Raw genomic sequence first — 18,331 nt, forward strand, 5'->3', positions numbered from 1 at the left:
TGGCACTCCCCTGACTAAAAGTACAATGGAGCTCTGTGGAGAAACCATGGCACTCCCCTGACTAAAAGTACAATGGAGCTCTGTGGAGAAACCACGGCACTCCCCAGACTAAAAGTACAATGGGGCTCTATGGAGAAACCATGGCACTCCCCTGACTAAAAGTACAATGGGGCTCTATGGAGAAACCATGGCACTCCCCTGACTAAAAGTACAATGGGGCTCTATGGAGAAACCATGGCACTCCCCTGACTAAAAGTACAATGGGGCTCTATGGAGAAACCATGACACTCCCCTGACTAAAAGTACAATGGGGCTCTATGGAGAAACCATGGCACTCCCCTGACTAAAAGTACAATGGGGCTCTATGGAGAAACCATGGCACTCCCCTGACTAAAAGTGCAATGGAGCTCTATGGAGAAACCATGGCACTCCCCTGACTAAAAGTACAATGGGGCTCTATGGAGAAACCACGGCACTCCCCTGACTAAAAGTACAATGGGGCTCTATGGAGAAACCATGGCACTCCCCTGACTAAAAGTACAATGGGGCTCTATGGAGAAACCATGGCACTCCCCTGACTAAAAGTACAATGGGGCTCTATGGAGAAACCATGGCACTCCCCTGACTAAAAGTACAATGGGGCTCTATGGAGAAACCATGGCACTCCCCTGACTAAAAGTATAATGGGGCTCTATGGAGAAACCACGGCACTCCCCAGACTAAAAGTACAATGGGGCTCTATGGAGAAACCATGGCACTCCCCTGACTAAAAGTGCAATGGAGCTCTATGGAGAAACCATGGCACTCCCCTGACTAAAAGTGCAATGGAGCTCTATGGAGAAACCATGGCATTCCCCTGACTGAAAGTATATTGGAGCTCTATGGAGAAACCATGGCACTCCGTTGACTAAAAGTGCAATGGAGCTCTATGGAGAAACCACGGCACTCCCCAGACTAAAAGTATAATGGGGCTCTATGGAGAAACCATGACACTCCCCTCACTAAAAGTACAATGGGGCTCTATGGAGAAACCATGGCACTCCCCTCAATAAAAGTACAATGGAGCTCTATGGAGAAACCATGGCACTCCCCTGACTAAAGGTACAATGGGGCTCTATGGAGAAACCATGACACTCCCCTGACTAAAAGTACAATGGGGCTCTATGGAGAAACCATGGCACTCCCCAGACTAAAAGTACAATGGGGCTCTATGGAGAAACCATGGCACTCCCCTGACTAAAAGTGCAATGGAGCTCTATGGAGAAACCATGGCACTCCCCTGACTAAAAGTACAATGGGGTTCTATGGAGAAACTATGGCACTCCCCTGACTAAAAGTACAATGGGGCTCTATGGAGAAACCATGGCACTCCCCTGACTAAAAGTACAATGGGGCTCAATGGAGAAACCATGGCACTCCCCTGACTAAAAGTATAATGGGGCTCTATGGAGAAACCACGGCACTCCCCAGACTAAAAGTACAATGGGGCTCTATGGAGAAACCATGGCACTCCCCTGACTAAAAGTGCAATGGAGCTCTATGGAGAAACCATGGCATTCCCCTGACTGAAAGTATATTGGAGCTCTATGGAGAAACCATGGCACTCCGCTGACTAAAAGTGCAATGGAGCTCTATGGAGAAACCATGGCATTCCCCTGACTGAAAGTATAATGGAGCTCTATGGAGAAACCATGGCACTCCCCTGACTAAAAGTGCAATGGAGCTCTATGGAGAAACCATGGCATTCCCCTGACTGAAAGTATAATGGAGCTCTATGGAGAAACCATGGCATTCTCCTGACTAAAAGTACAATGGAGCTCTATGGAGAAACCATGGCATTTCCCTGACTGAAAGTATAATGGAGCTCTATGGAGAAACCATGGCACTCCGCTGACTAAAAGTACAATGGAGCTCTATGGAGAAACCATGACACTCCCCTGACTAAAAGTGCAATGGAGCTCTATGGAGAAACCATGGCATTCCCCTGACTGAAAGTATAATGGAGCTCTATGGAGAAACCACGGCACTCCCCTGACTAAAAGTATAATGGGGCTCTATGGAGAAACCATGACACTCCCCTCACTAAAAGTACAATGGGGCTCTATGGAGAAACCATGGCACTCCCCTCAATAAAAGTACAATGGAGCTCTATGGAGAAACCATGGCACTCCCCTGACTAAAAGTATAATGGGGCTCTATGGAGAAACCATGACACTCCCCTCACTAAAAGTACAATGGGGCTCTATGGAGAAACCATGGCACTCCCCTCAATAAAAGTACAATGGAGCTCTATGGAGAAACCATGGCACTCCCCTGACTAAAAGTACAATGGAGCTCTATGGAGAAACCACGGCACTCCCCTGACTAAAAGTACATTGGAGCTATATGGAGAAACCACGGCACTCCCCTGACTAAAAGTACAATGGAGCTCTATGGAGAAACCATGGCACTCCCCTGACTAAATGTACAATGGAGCTCTATGGAGAAACCATGGCACTCCCCTCAATAAAAGAACAATGGGGCTCTATGGAGAAACCATGGCACTCCCCTGACTAAAAGTACAATGGAGCTCTATGGAGAAACCATGGCACTCCCCTGACTAAAAGTACAATGGAGCTCTATGGAGAAACCATGGCACTCCCCTGACTAAAAGTACAACGGGGCTCTATGGAGAAACCACGGCACTCCCCTGACTAAAAGTACAATGGAGCTCTATGGAGAAACCACGGCACTCCCCTGACTAAAAGTGCAATGGAGCTCTATGGAGAAACCATGGCACTCCCCTGACTAAAAGTACAATGGAGCTCTATGGAGAAACCATGGCACTCCCCTGACTAAAAGTATAATGGAGCTCTATGGAGAAACCATGGCACTCCCCTGACTAAAAGTACAATGGAGCTCTATGGAGAAACCATGGCACTCCCCTGACTCAAAGTACAATGGAGCTCTATGGAGAAACCATGGCACTCCCCTGACTAAAAGTTGTTTCAAATGAAAATGGCTGAGTGCGAGTCTTTCACCTTTTGCATATCTAGCTTTGGCATGAAGTGATTGTCTAGATCGCTAGCATGGCTAACAAATGCAAATTTATATTATAGTCTGCCCCGTTGTTCTGACCATGATTGCATTCATTGTTGCCTCCTTGATGCGCACACCAAGACTGACGTGGAAGAGGAGAAACCTGTCTATAGCTGACTGACTGGGGTCCAAGCTGTTCCCTAGTAACACAATTCCACTGAAACGTCTATATTGATCTTTTACAATCAGTTAATAGAAGAATCCATCCTTGCAGAGTTGCAGCTGTGTTTTTATCACAGTACCATGCCATTCATTCGATCACTCTTCACCGTACATGAAGCTTGGATTGTATTTGCTTGGATTGTATTTGCTTGGATTGTATTTGCTTGCATTGAATTTGCTTGGATTGTATTTGCTTGGATTGTATTTGCTTGCATTGTATTTGCTTGGATTGTATTTGCTTGCATTGTATTTGCTTTGATTGTATTTGCTTGGATTGTATTTGCTTGGATTGTATTTGCTTGACAGCCTTGCAATGCTCTGAGTCAGACGCACACAATCATTAACCAAACACAGCTCACACACCATGGTTGCTAATAAGGAGCAACTGTCACCAGACCGAACTGTAGCCGGTGAACATTGTAGCTAGACTGTGTACTGTAAATATCATGTACAATATGACAACTCCAACTCCAAATGTATCTAATGTTTCAGGTTGCCATCATTACTCATGGCAGCATGGAAATACAAATACAAATCAATACAAATACATAAATATAATAGATACAAATAAATAAATAACATTTTATTCATATACAAAAATATTTAAACGGTATTATTTATATGTACGTATATATATACGTACATATAAATAATACAGTTTAAATATTTTATACTTGATTAAACTGTTGATTGAATCTGTCGAATATTAGTTGATTTGTATGATTTTTTCTCTATACTGAATGGATTATTTCCTGGAAAATTATATGGTAAGTATGAGATTTAAAATGATAAGCACATCTCTGGTAACCATGAGCTCCAAAGAGGTGATTTTGTGTTATTGCATGTGGGAAAACGCACATTTGACAGATTTGTTGATTAAATCAACTTACAGTATGGATTAGGCGACGGGAGTCCTAGACTATTAGTCGACTAAGAATTCTGTTAGTGGAGGACAGCCCTATTGATTGACAAGCTGTAGGAACCTATCGTTAGATTAACAAACTATAAATACATGTATTTCCAAGTCTTCTTCTCCACCTCCATGCCTCTTTTCCAGAAATCGGGGGTGGGACTTGGAGGGAGAGAGAGAGATGGATGGAAATAACGTTAGATTTAGGGGGTGGCAACATCTATATTACTCATACCGATTTACAAGAACACCATTAGTCACAATCATTAACCATTAATCAGTCACATGGTACTCATATGTCACCCTAGAGCTCCCTGTTCATTTTCAGCATTGGTCATTTGTTGGGTGTGAGCGTCTAAAGCCCTCCACATGCAATCAGAATCCAGAATCCTCCCAGAGGATACAATAACAAACATGTAACTGCAGTTACAAAAATGCCAAAAACTGTAAAAGAAAAAAAGAAAACATTTAACAAAGGTACAAGGCTGTATACACCGACTGTCCTCATGCCGTCCAAAGCCTGCCAGCGTCCGTGAAAGCGACAACCTGACCAGAGATGTGCACAGGTATACGGGCTATTGTTGCCCGGGCAACAGCCCGTTTACTCTGATTGGCTGGTTTGCCCCTCTAGAGAGAGCCTTTTTTTCTTTTACATAAAAAAATTACCAAGCAGCTCCGCTGCAAATACAGGGAGGGGCAGGAAGGACCAGCGACACTGCCACGCCCCCTGGTGCCCCCCACGGTTGAAAATGTCACGTTAAAGTGCTCTTTCTATGCGAGGTTTGAGGCTGTGAATAACAACACCAGCCTACAAACCACTGCAATGGAGGGGGGCACTGCCAATGGAGACTCAGTGTTCAGGTTAACAGAACATGAGGTGAGGAGGACTTTTAAGAAAGTGAATATCAGGAAGGCAGCAGGACCGGACGGCATCCCCGGCCGCGTCCTAAAAGTCTGTGCCGACCAACTGGCCCCGGTATTCACTGACATATTTAACATGTCCTTAGAACAGGCTGTCATCCCCACCTGTCTGAAGAAGTCCACCATTATCCCTGTACCCAAAAAATCTATGCCCACTTGCCTCAACGACTACCACCCTGTAGCTCTCACCTCCATAGCCATGAAGTGCTTTGAGAAGCTAGTGAAGGGCTACATCTGTTCCTCCCTCCCCATCAACTTGGACCCCCTGAAATTTGCATATCGCCCCAACAGCACGACAACGCCTCTACTTCCTCAGGCGCCTAAGGAAGTTCCAAGTCAGTCAGAAGATCCTTAAGAACTTCTACTCATGTACAATAGAGAGCATCCTGACTGGCAACATCACCTCCTGGTTTGGGAATAGCACTGCACAAGACCGAAGCAGACTACAAAGAGTGACACGTTCAGCCGAACGCACAATCGGAGGGGGGCTCCCCACCCTCCAGAACATTTACAACAAGCGGTGCAGGGGGAAGGCTAAGAGAATTATTAAGGACTCGAGCCACCCGAACAACTGCCTCTTTGAACTGCTGCGGTCAGGCAAGCGATACCGGAGTCTCAAGGCGAGCACAGAAAGACTCAGAAGAAGCTTCTATCCCCAGGCCATCAGGCTGCTTAACGAACAATGAACACTACACAACAACAACCATCAAACGCACAACACATGAAGGATTGCACTTAGTGATGCACGATATATCGGCCGCCGATATAATATCACACATCGGTATCGGTCTGATATCAAGATGGGGCCGATATCCGATATTAAAAAAAAAAAAAAAAAAAAAAATTATGTTTTTTTTTTTACATGTTTTGGCCTTAAATAGTTTCAAAAATCAGTCATTTCTGAAAATAAGTTACAAAAGTAAAAAAAGTATGCGTTTTGGAAAATAGCTCTTTATTTGATTATCATAAAAAAGTGTTTTCTATACAGAGATATCGACATCGGTAAATATCGGTATCGGCCAGAACAGCAATATTAATATCGGTTATCGGTATCGGCCACAATTTTCACATCGGTGCATCACTAATTGCACTACAACTCGTACACCTTACTGTAAAATGTACCTAAATTGTACCTCATCCCATTTCTGCATTTCTGCTTTGCACTATATAATATTGTACATTAGTACACTGCATAGTATTGTATATTATATGGTAACTCAGTTACGTCTATTCTGCATCGAACATTGTACATATGTCTATACTGAACACTGTGACCTCATTTTCTACTTCTAATTTACATGCTATACTATGTTATTTGATACTATCTTGTCTAGCACAGTCTCTGGAGCGTAACAGTAAGAAGCATTTTGTATGAAAGTATTCTGTACTTCTGTATGACAACTATTAAAGAAACTGAAACAGGTCCACGGAGGACGCCATAGCCCATGTGCTGCACACAGCAGCATCACTCCTGGACAAGAGGCAGGGAAACTATGTGAGAATGCTGTTCATCGACTACAGCTCAGCATTCAATACCATAGTCCCCTCCAAACTCATAGCCAAGCTCAGGGACCTGGGCTTGAACTATGACCTCTGCCAGTGGGTCTTGGACTTCCTGATGGGTAGACCCCAGGTGGTGAGAGCAGGCAACTGCACCTCCTCATCCATCACGCTCAACATAGGGGCCCCCCAGGGCTGTGTTCTGAGTCCCCTCCTCTACTCGCTGTACACACACGACTGTGTGGCACAGTGGAACAACAACACAATCATCAAATTTGCTGACGACACAGTAGTGGTTGGCCTGATCTCTGCCAACGATGAGAGGGCCTATCTGGAAGAGGTAAAGAATCTGTCGCAGTGGTGTCCGGAGAACTGCCTCTCCCTGAACGTCAGCAAAACAAAAGAGATGATTGTGGACTTTAGGAGGTCAGGGACTACAGCCCCCTCAGCATCGACGGGGCACCGGTTGAGAGAGTGAACAGTTTTAAGTACCTCTGAGTCCACATATCCGAGGACTTGACATGGACCGCACACATTGACAGTGTTGTGAAGAAGGCACGGCAACGCCTCTACTTCCTTAGGCGCCTAAGGAAGTTCCAAGTCAGTCAGAAGATCCTTAAGAACTTCTACTCATGCACAATAGAGAGCATCCTGACTGGCAATATCACAGAGAGTGGCCCGTTCAGCCGACGCACAATTAGAGGTGGGCTTCCCACTCTCCAAGACATTTATAACAAGCGTTGCAAGGGTAAGGCTAAGCGAATAATCAAAGACTCCAGCCACCCAAACAACTGCCTCTTTGAACTGCTGCGGTCAGGCAAGCGATACCGGAGTCTCATGGCAAGCACAGAGAGACTCAGAAGAAGCTTCTATCCTCAGGCCATCAGGATGCTAAATGACAATAACACTATGTAACAACCATCAAATACACTCACAGCACACATCCATACGCACACACTCACTTTAAACAAACAACTCACTGCAGAACCCACTTTACCCACTTTAGACACCTAACACACTTTATATTTATTGGTAAAGAATTTGCACTAAAACTCATACCTCATTACACCTTAGGCTAGGCCTAATGTAAATTGTACCTCATCCCATTTCTGCATTGTACTGTATAGTATATAGTATTGTAACTCAGTTACTTTTCTACTCTGCATTGTATATTGTATATATGTATATATTGAACACTTTTGTCTACGTACTTGACTTCTATTTTATACTTACTATACTTATTTTATACTTATCTACTTTTTATCTAGCACAATCTCTGGAGCAAAACAGAAAGAAGCATTTTATATAAAAGTATTCTGTACTTCTGTATGACAACTAATAAAGAAACTTGAAACTTGAACTTGAACTTTTGAGTCGCGAACCAGAGGACGTGCCCCATTGGTTGCCCTTCCAATGGTCTAAACTTGACCACGTGCCACCCCACAGTTGAAAAATGTCACGCTGAAGTGCTCTTTTGATTGGCGAAAATATTTGATACTTATATACTTTTATATATAAGAGGGGGGGGGGTGCCCTTTTTCCAGGTTAGAGCAATAGCCCCTGCAAATGTCTGTGCACGCCCCTGAACCTGACGTGATGTCACGCAGCAGCAAATCTTGGTTGAGAGCTGGCTTAGGACTGTGGGTATTGTAGTAGCTGTCATGGAAACATCACACACTAACCCTTTCACTGCCACACGACAGAAGGTTAACCCTTTACTATCACACAACCGACGGTCGCCATCGGTCGTGTGGTAGTGAAAGGGTTAACCTTCTGTCGTGTGGCAGTGAAAGGTTAACCGGCTGTCGTGTGGCAGTGAAAGGGTTAACCTTCTGTGTGTCGCCCCGTTTTGGTAGTGCAGCAGTGAAAGGGTTAACCGTTTTGGTAGTGTGGCAGTGAAAGGGTTAACGCTGAAATACCTTCTTTCTCAACTCAAGAGGCTGAAACGTTCATAACCGATAATAACTGAAAGGTTTTCCTATCCAGGAATGTGAAAGTAAGAGGGCATCTGTTTGGAAATGATTGGAAACAACTGCAAATGGCCATCATTTTGGACGCGTTCCCCGAAATGCACAACCAGGGGTATCACGTGACTGTCAAGACAAAACACTTAGATGTCAACATGAAACCATGATTTGATGGATGTGTTTTATTGTAAATTGCCTTGAACAATTGTACAGACATATTGAATTTTCAGCCCATTTGGAATTGTTGTTGCAGGTGAGCAAGGCCTTATAGCTGAAGGTAGGTTTAACACAAGCCACAGGCGTAAGCAGCTCACAGGGGCCCTGCATGCAAGATCTGCTGTGGGGTTCTAGGAGCCACGGTGAGTAGACCGTAGGGCACTATTCAATCTTTGGAGGGGCCCCCCATTACAATGGGCTAGGCCTGTCCCCAACTAAGGATTTGTATAGTCGACTTTGATTGGCAAAAATTTGTCGATGTGCAATTTTTTTTAAAGTTTATATATTTTTTTGGATCATTCCATTTGGGCTGTGGGGGGTGCTTAATGTCTGAAGGAGTCGCCTGAAGGCTCTGCGAAAGCATGCAATTGGTCCACTGATGGATACATCTTGATATTTGTCTAGTCTAGTGTGTTCATTAGATGATGGTGAAATCCTCTTTCAGTGCCTCTGTGCCCATTTTCTTTTAGGCAGTTAGCCTCGCTGGTATGCACGCCATTAGCGTTAGCCACACGTTTAGGCCTCTTTGATTTTGGAAAGAATGATAATACAAAATTATAATAATAATAATATTATATATATATATTTGTTTGCATTCGTCTAAGAGGTTGGCAGTCGACTACGGCTCCTTTCGATCAATTAGTCGACTATTCGACTAGTCGAGGTCAGCCCTACAATGGGCCCAGGTGCAGTTGCAACCTCTGTATTTACTCCCCCTGGGAGTCAATATGAAGGTTTATGAACATGTCTGGACATCTATTTGAATGATGGATGGATGTTCTATCACTACTATGCTACTGTATGTTTTGGAACCTAATGTTTGAACATTCTCTTGACCCCCTCATACAGCCTCAAACCAGATCACACTGGAGCAGTTTGTTTGAAGGGAGAATACAAATCAGACCAATAGCAGAAAATAGCAAAAAAAAATAATGGTGTAGGCGTTTTAATGCAACTGATTGGCCAGTTGTTGTTGTTTTTGCCGTTTCTCTGTGTTTCTTTATATGTGCATCAATATCATAATTTTGTTGTCTCTACTAGTTATGTCTTGTCAGAAACAAACAACTAGACAATGAACATGTTCGAATTTGTAAAAGCTGTGACCTTTTTGCGATAGGCCACTCCCATAGCCACGCCCCCTTTTAGCCAATTGTCATGAACACACACACACACACACAGACAGACAGACAGACAGACAGACAGACAGACAGACAGACAGACAGACAGACACACACACACACACACACAGACAGACAGACAGACAGACACACACACAGACACACACACACACACACACACACACACACACACACACACACACACACACACACACACACACACACACACACACACACACTTTACCTCCATGCCAAATTTCAGCATCCTAAGCTAAAACTTGTGGCCGCTAGAGAGTGGACCGGCTAACCAACTAACCGACCAACTAACCGACCAACTAACCGACCAACTAACCGACCAACTAACCGACCAATCGACAGAGTGTACGATTTCATATTTTTGGTGGTTCTACCCATTTCTTTACATTTGAATCGCAATTGAATCGGGCATTGAACATCAAAGTAGCCAAATAATTAATTAGTTCAACTAAAACTGACAAATTTACTTGACTTATTTGTGTCTGTATATAAGAAAATAAAGGAATTACGTTTCTTTTCTTCGTTTGCTGCTGCCTGTCCTCTTGCCCCTTCCCCGCCCAGTCGTATAGATAAGAGAGTCTGGTCTGACGACTAAGCCAACTGCTTAGACTATTGTTACGATACGATAAAACTGTATTGTTAACATTGTTTTTTTTTTTTAAATGTCAAAACATAACATAACATGTGAGAGGTCTATAATGGCTGACCTGCATGTTCACATTGCTTTGTTTATAAAGTTTAGTTTGTTTGTCAGTTGGCAATGTGAAACAGAACCGAAACAATGAAAAACAAACTTACGATTTGGACCATTCCAAATGAACGTAGGTCTGAAAGTGCCCATCATTTAGTTAGCGACAAGCAAAGAGATTTTTTTAAAACATTTTTACAAAATATTACTCAGTTTGTACAATAATCGCGAATAAATAAATGACAGCATTTTATAGTGTTTTTCTATTAGGACACACAGTGCTTGTCAGGTAATGACTCCATACACTTGAAATGTATCTACATTTCTTGACTTGATTTATTTACAACATTCTCACCAAATGTTCAAATCCATCCAAAGGAGGCTGAAACGCTGAGTGTTTTGCCAGTCATCAGAGCAGCTATATTAATGGAGTGATGGATGCATATGTCATGAAGGTATCAGTGTCATGGATATTCTATCACTATATAAAACTCATTGACCTGTGAACAACATTCCTAAAGCTCTTGAATGCTCACAGTCTTCACATGAAGAAATCTTCCTATAATGGTTTTACTTTGAATATTAATTTGATATTGAACAACAAAAACAGAAACGTCTTTGTCCTTAGCAGGATACTTAAATTTTTTGTTTAATTAATAGTTTAGTTTAGTTTAGTTTAATTCATTATTAAGCTTAGCATTGTATTGTATTGTATTTTATCTTAGTACTTTTTATCATGTCTATTTTATTATCTATACTATTTTATTATTTGTATTTTTTGCACAATCAAGGCGGGCATGGCCACCTTCACTTCACTACATGTCTCGTGTATGCAGTGGTGCAGTCGTAATATGGGAACTGGTAACACGCCACGCCACGTGCACGCGCGCGCGCGGGTACGTGCATGCGCACAGAACTGTTTTATACACACACACACACACGCACGCACACACGCACACACACAAGCGCATATACGCAAGTGCAATCTTTCTATCATACAAGCTCTTCTTGCTCTCTATTTGTGTGAATGTGCGCGTGGAAAGCTGGCGCGCAGCACAGACGCTTGATTCAATATCATAAGCAGGTAGACCCCCATCACGAATTCCGAGCCACATTAGTATTCACCTCCACTGCCTGTGTCACAGTGTCACACAGAATGAAGGGGGAGATGCATTCAGATAGCCAACACCCAGACACTTAGTCTACCTGCGCTTTTTGTTATGTAAAACGGTGGCCGGGTACAGTCACAACGAATGGATACAGCGCATTTTTGTGTGCGCGTACACGCGAGTACACATCCGTGCGCGATCGTGCGTACTTCTGCCTCAGTGATCTGGTAACACGGCGTGTAACCGGGTGTGACCACGACTGCACCACTGTGTGTATGTATATGACGAATAAATCTCTTGCATCTTGAATCTTGAATCTAGTTGCTTATTCTTACTGTGCACTGTCAATTTGCCCTCAGTAGTCACATATTTTGCCCATGCACTTTCAATGTTGGTGATACAAGAATATGAGCTCATTCTGCCGCTTGTTATTCTGGTCAAGAAGAACATCTGCTAAATGCCTTGAATGGAAAATGTAAAGTTACTCCAGCCAAAAAGGACTGTGTGAAACTTAGTGGAAACCTGGTACATTAACATGGTATTATACACAAATAAACGATAGATTAGGGGTGGGGCGATAATTCAATATAGCGATATTTTCACATTACAGTGATGCCAAGTATCAATCAAAAAATTTGTTTTTGCTTGTCAATCCCATTTTACTGCAATGAAAATGATTGGAATGAGGTGAACAGACTGAAAACATTATCTCATTAGATAAAACAAATGATATTTGGTATATATATTTGTATTTCAGATGTTAAAGTTTTCATTTGGGACATAATTTGCAGATGAAAAAGAGTAATAAAGTGCAATATATCACAATATCACAGTATATCGCAATATTGTGATATTTCAATATCGTGACTCTGGTATTGTGATAATATCGTAGTGTGGGGTCTCTGGTGATTCCCACTCCTATTCAATAGTATTGTTTATTGTATTGTATCAAAAAATGTGACCTTCGATATTTGAGGGGATGTTTCAAAATAACAAATTTTGGTTTGATATCACACTTTACATTATCATGCAGTTCAATGATGAACAGCAATTGGTCAATTGATAATCATGCAAAAAAATTATAATGATTTTCAGGATGGTGCCATTTTGTGATTCATAACTGATCAGGTTCATTAGAATGTAAAAATGTTTTTATATGTTATATACAATGTTTATTATAACAAACATTGTATGAATCCACAAAAATCTGTCTGAGTTCGAACGGACTTTGGTGAAAAGGCCTTTGATTATTTGTCGCCATGGTTCTGGAACGATCTCCATGCTGCAGCTTGATCACTTTGCTCCTTTATCTCAGTTCTCACTGGCAAGATGTATACTCCTGTTTCTGATCCAGAATGTGACTTGTGATATAGCGATACATTTTGATAAATGGATATGACATTTTTACTGTATGCTATTTATGTAAACAGTTTCACTTTGTATTTCTACTGTATTGTCTGTATTATGTGTTTCATTGTGTAACCACTGCTATCATGTGTGGCCATGGGTCTCCCCTGGAAAAGAGATGTTGCATCTCAATGGGACTTCCTGGTAAAATAAAGACTAAATAAAACACATTTAAAAAAAAAAAAATCTGAATAGAAGAATGCATTGTTATTGGTATAGCTCCATCTGTATAATGTCACAGTTTAACAGTTCTCTGTTTTATAACATGGGAAGTTATTCATTATGTTCACAGATCCTGATGTGTGGCTTTTTTCAAATGTTTCCTCAAAAGTTCCATCTTGGAGTTCTAGAACTCGATGCTTCAGATTTTCAATTCCCAACATTTTAATCACACAGAGGTGATCCTTGTCTAAGGCCATAAAAGTGTGTGTAAAAATGTGTAAATTCTTAAATCAAGTAGTTAAAAACCATGGACTAGAGTATAGACTATGGGGGGGGGGGGGGGGATTATGTTTATGGTGAGATGTGTGGCAGTAATAACTCAATTATGAAGCACAATTATACATATCTGTAGATAGTAGATAATGTATATCTGTATCTGTACATATCACACTCATACTAGTTAAGTAGTGCTGGTCAGTATGACTTCAGTTACTACCATAGTGTCTTTATACCTGTATCACTGTACATATTAATACTACAACTCTGTACATACATCTGATTAGCACTATTACTCAGTAGTACTCATTTATATATGTTATACCCAGTACATTGTATATTACTATTGCACTTTACTGTTACATTTGCACTCTGATTGGATGCCAAACTTCTTTTTGTACTGTACTTGTGCTGTATAATCACGATGAATTAGAATCTAATCTAGACACAGGACCAGTAGCACTGACAAGTAGCCATTGCAGTCTCATCATCACTGTCACTCACTCACTCACTCACTCACTCACTCACTCACTCACTCACTCACTCACTCACTCACTCACTCACTCACTCACTCACTCATTCACTCACTCACTCACTCACTCACTCACTCACTCACTCACTCACTCACTCACTCACTCAGATTAGCCACCCTGCTATAACCGTAACCGATCCATAATGTGGAATATGTATTTTACTATTGCGTTGAGGGTGAGCAGAGAGGGTCATTTTCTATCATCCCTGGTCATTTGGTTCAGTTGCCACTGGGCGGTTCCCGGTCATGTCTGCAGTGGTGAGGGATTCCCCTCAGCTAAATGGGCGAGGCAGCAGACACACCCCGCTGCCCACTACTGCAGAGAGGGACTATGGGTGACGGGCGGACCTCTCTGACTAGGCATATATGCGAGGGGTGGAGCCAAGCGGCCCCCCTCTGACATTACCACCACCTGAGAGCAGCGGTCACTACAGCCTGGCACACTGACAGGCCTCCAAAACCTTACTTGTTGACTCATTATAGGAGTGGACTCTGTCAGACAGGCTCAGTCAACGTGGCTAACATCGTAGCCTATTTCACTGCATCCCCCTCCAACATTAAACATGTAGCCTCTCCACGTGCAACAAGGCCATGCCTTACATGGTGGGGGGGGGGGGGGGGTAGCACTGGCCTTTCACCAATCACGACACAGGGATGTGAGGAGATTTTGGCCTAGCCAGACAGCATCCATTGAACATATGCAGAGACTACTGTGGTAGCCTATATCAATGATATATATGACAGGCCGACGTAAATCTATCTAAATCTAGTATTAAATGCTGTCTATAAAATGGTGCAATACAGGTAGGCCCGCTGCACACAGTCGGATGCTGCGACACCACGCCTTGTGTGAGAACCTGCTCGCCGGAGGAGGTGGAGGTGGAGGTGGAGGTGGAGGATGAGGTGGAGGTGGAGGATGAGGAGGTGGATGAGGAGGAGGTGGAGGATGAGGTGGAGGTGGAGGTGGAGGATGAGGTGGAGGATGAGGTGGAGGATGAGGTGGAGGATGAGGTGGAGGTGGAGGATGAGGTGGAGGTGGAGGATGAGGTGGAGGATGAGGTGGAGGATGAGGTGGAGGTGGAGGATGAGGTGGAGGATGAGGTGGAGGATGAGGAGGAGGTGGAGGATGAGGTGGAGGATGAGGTGGAGGATGAGGAGGAGGTGGAGGATGAGGTGGAGGATGAGGTGGAGGTGGAGGATGAGGAGGAGGATGAGGAGGAGGTGGAGGATGAGGTGGAGGATGAGGTGGAGGATGAGGAGGAGGTGGAGGATGAGGTGGAGGATGAGGTGGAGGTGGAGGATGAGGTGGAGGATGAGGTGGAGGATGAGGAGGAGGATGAGGAGGAGGTGGAGGATGAGGTGGAGGATGAGGTGGAGGATGGATGAGGAGGTGGAGGAGGAGGATGAGGAGGAGGTGGAGGATGAGGTGGAGGATGAGGAGGAGGTGGAGGATGATGTGGAGGATGGATGAGGAGGAGGAGGTGGAGGATGAGGTGGAGGATGGATGAGGAGGAGGAGGTGGAGGTGGAGGATGAGGTGGAGGATGAGGAGGAGGTGGAGGATGGATGAGGAGGAGGAGGTGGAGGATGGATGAGGAGGAGGAGGTGGAGGTGGAGGTGGAGGATGAGGTGGAGGAGGAGGAGGAGGTGTAGGATGAGGTGGAGGATGAGGAGAAGGTGGAGGATGAGGAGGAGGTGGAGGAGGAGGAGGATGGATGAGGAGGAGGTGGAGGATGAGGAGGAGGAGGTGGAGGAGGAGGAGGATGAGGAGGAGGATGGATGAGGAGGAGGTGGAGGATGAGGAGGTGGAGGAGGAGGTGGAGGATGAGGAGGATGAGGATGAGGTGGAGGATGAGGAGGAGGAGGTGGAGGATGAGGAGGAGGTGGAGGAGGTGGAGGAGGAGGAGGAGGAGGAGGAGGAGGAGGAGGAGGAGGATGCCTCGCTAGCGTTACGCCTGTGGTGGTATCGATGAAACAGCCCGGCCAGACAGCGGCACTCTTTGCACCACACGTATAGGCCTCAGCCGTTCACTGCAATATGACAACCATAGAAGACTCTGGAACGGTTTATAAATAATACCCACGTTTGAGAATTGAATACCTCTTTTTTTTTTTTTTTTTTTTTTTTTTTACACAGACTGATGTTGCGCAAATCGATGCCGCGATCAACCTCGTCAACTTACATGTAACGCACATCGTAACGGATAGCATGGATGACATTAAATATCAGCCTTATAATCCGTCATAAAACATCATATGTGGTATAATAATCATAACCGTACCCTTATAGTACGCTGTCCTTCGCAACATAGCTACTACTATCTATGCGCATCATTTGACGTGATCATGATGTTAGTACAGTAGTCGCCCTCCCGGTATCTTCATCGTTTAATTCGTTTTGCTTCACTTCATTCTGTCAAACAATCTTATCAAATTCTTATCTTGTCGTCACTAAAGAAGATAAGGATTTAACAGGTTATTTATCTCAATCATTTTATTGCCATGCAGCCTGGCTGTGCGCGTAAAGGCACCGCCCCAAGACCAGACCCCCCCAGACAGACAGACAGACAGACAGACACCAAGTCACATCTGCAGTATTAATGTACAATAACTCAGTGTTTCTAGATAGACAAATATATTGAATGTTAATAAACGTGATTTCTTTGAACATCACTAAAGAGGCCGATTGGGCAACATTGTGCTATACGGCCTTATAGAGTTATATCAAATAATGTTGCAGCTGAAATGGCATGTTGTCTGTCAGTCCCTACTACTACCCTGTTCGGGATGATGGCTTTCTCATAATGATGGTCTTTATTAATGATCACTTTCATACACACCACCACATGTGTTCTTCTGGCTCATGCGATTGAACGTGGTATCGCGAGGAAGCAATATCGCGATCTATAGTTGGCCTTTCCATAATAATGTCATCATCATAATCATATTCCGTTACAACACGCATCTCAAACAGTAGGACACCGGCCTACGAAATATACAGTAGGTTGTATGTATGAGGTTGTTTATGGAAAAAGAGAATGGTGATGATTCCAGAGGTATATGAGGCTACTTACCGATTTCATTGCAGCTGCCATATCATCATATCTTTCTGCCTGCTCGGCAAGCCTGGCTTTCTGCACCAGTTGTTCACGGTCTACCATTTTAGATGTCGGTGATACACTGTTATCCTATACTTTTCTTGCTAAATGGTAGGTAATAATAATGTGACTTGCAAACAGTGAATGCAGTGAGACGGTAGTCGCAGGTCTTCTCGCTGCAGCTGCTCTGTGCCCTGTGTGCGCGGTGCCGCTGGTGGAGCCCCCCCCTCAGAGACCCTCTCCTCCTCCCTGCTCGTCACCAGGCAACAAGGCGTGTCTTCTTCACACAGTGACGTAACGCTCCTTGTTGGGACAGGAGGCGAGGCCCAGACAACGCAATGGAGCTAGATGTCTTCTCAAAGTCCCTGCTATAGTCAGCTCGATAAGGATAAGGTTATAATAATGACTCTGCGATTATTATACCGCGTGCTCTCTCATGTAACCAACCGAGGGCCCCTGGTCTGCAGATCGCTGCATGCTCGGCCCCTCTGTCAAGTCAGTGTGCAGGAGATAGTAGATATATGTCCATCAAAAATATGATTTTTTTTTAATAATTAAAAAAACACCAATTATTTCTTGAGATTATGGATTTGGGACATGCACATTTTTTGAACTACAAAAATAATTACCAACCTTCCAGTGGCAGAAAACGGTCTTCCTCCTCGAGCATCTCTTTGGCGGCTGCCCAATAGAGCAGCTAAACGAATAGGGATTTAGAAATGTCAGGCGTTTTCAGTCTATGATTAAAAGCAATACACACCCTATCCTATGGACTTTAACTTCTCTGATCTTCCACATTGCTCTTCTCTGTGTCTTGCCTCGCCGGGTCATAGGCTCATAGGCTAGCCTACCTAGGCCTATACACTAGCCTACTGTTGATGAAGAACAGCAGCAGGTAGACTATGCCTTTGTAAATGCAAAGATAGACTGTTTGTGCAAAACACATGAGAAGACCGCCTGCTGATTTCTATCTGCCTCTAATCATTATTGTTTTATATCTTATGCGTTCTAGCTGCTGTATGACAAGACAATATCTAAATATCTGAGAGACTATTATTGTAATAAATCCACAGCTTCCGGTAGCAGTGATACTCCAATCATGTGAACCACAGCTGTTAGGGGATGAGTGATTTTGTTGACTCTGATAACAGA

The 18,331-nt window shown here is 43.7% G+C and overlaps 1 protein-coding gene across 1 annotated transcript in view; it reads right to left on the minus strand.

The window, feature by feature from the left end:
* ywhag1 (3-monooxygenase/tryptophan 5-monooxygenase activation protein, gamma polypeptide 1) overlaps positions 1 to 17,242 on the minus strand; it is a gene marked incomplete at both ends in the record, with an annotated part of 47,777 nt that extends 30,535 nt beyond the window's left edge. Inside the window, one exon of the mRNA XM_084320912.1 lies at positions 17,156 to 17,242. Within this exon, the coding sequence (XP_084177038.1) occupies positions 17,156 to 17,242 (87 nt within the window). The remainder of the gene's footprint in view (positions 1 to 17,155) is intronic.
* Between the last annotated feature and the right edge of the window lie 1,089 nt (positions 17,243 to 18,331).

Source organism: Notolepis coatsorum, assembly GCF_963971535.1.
Source record: "Notolepis coatsorum genome assembly, chromosome: 8".
NCBI classification, from domain to species: Eukaryota; Metazoa; Chordata; class Actinopteri; order Aulopiformes; family Paralepididae; genus Notolepis; species Notolepis coatsorum.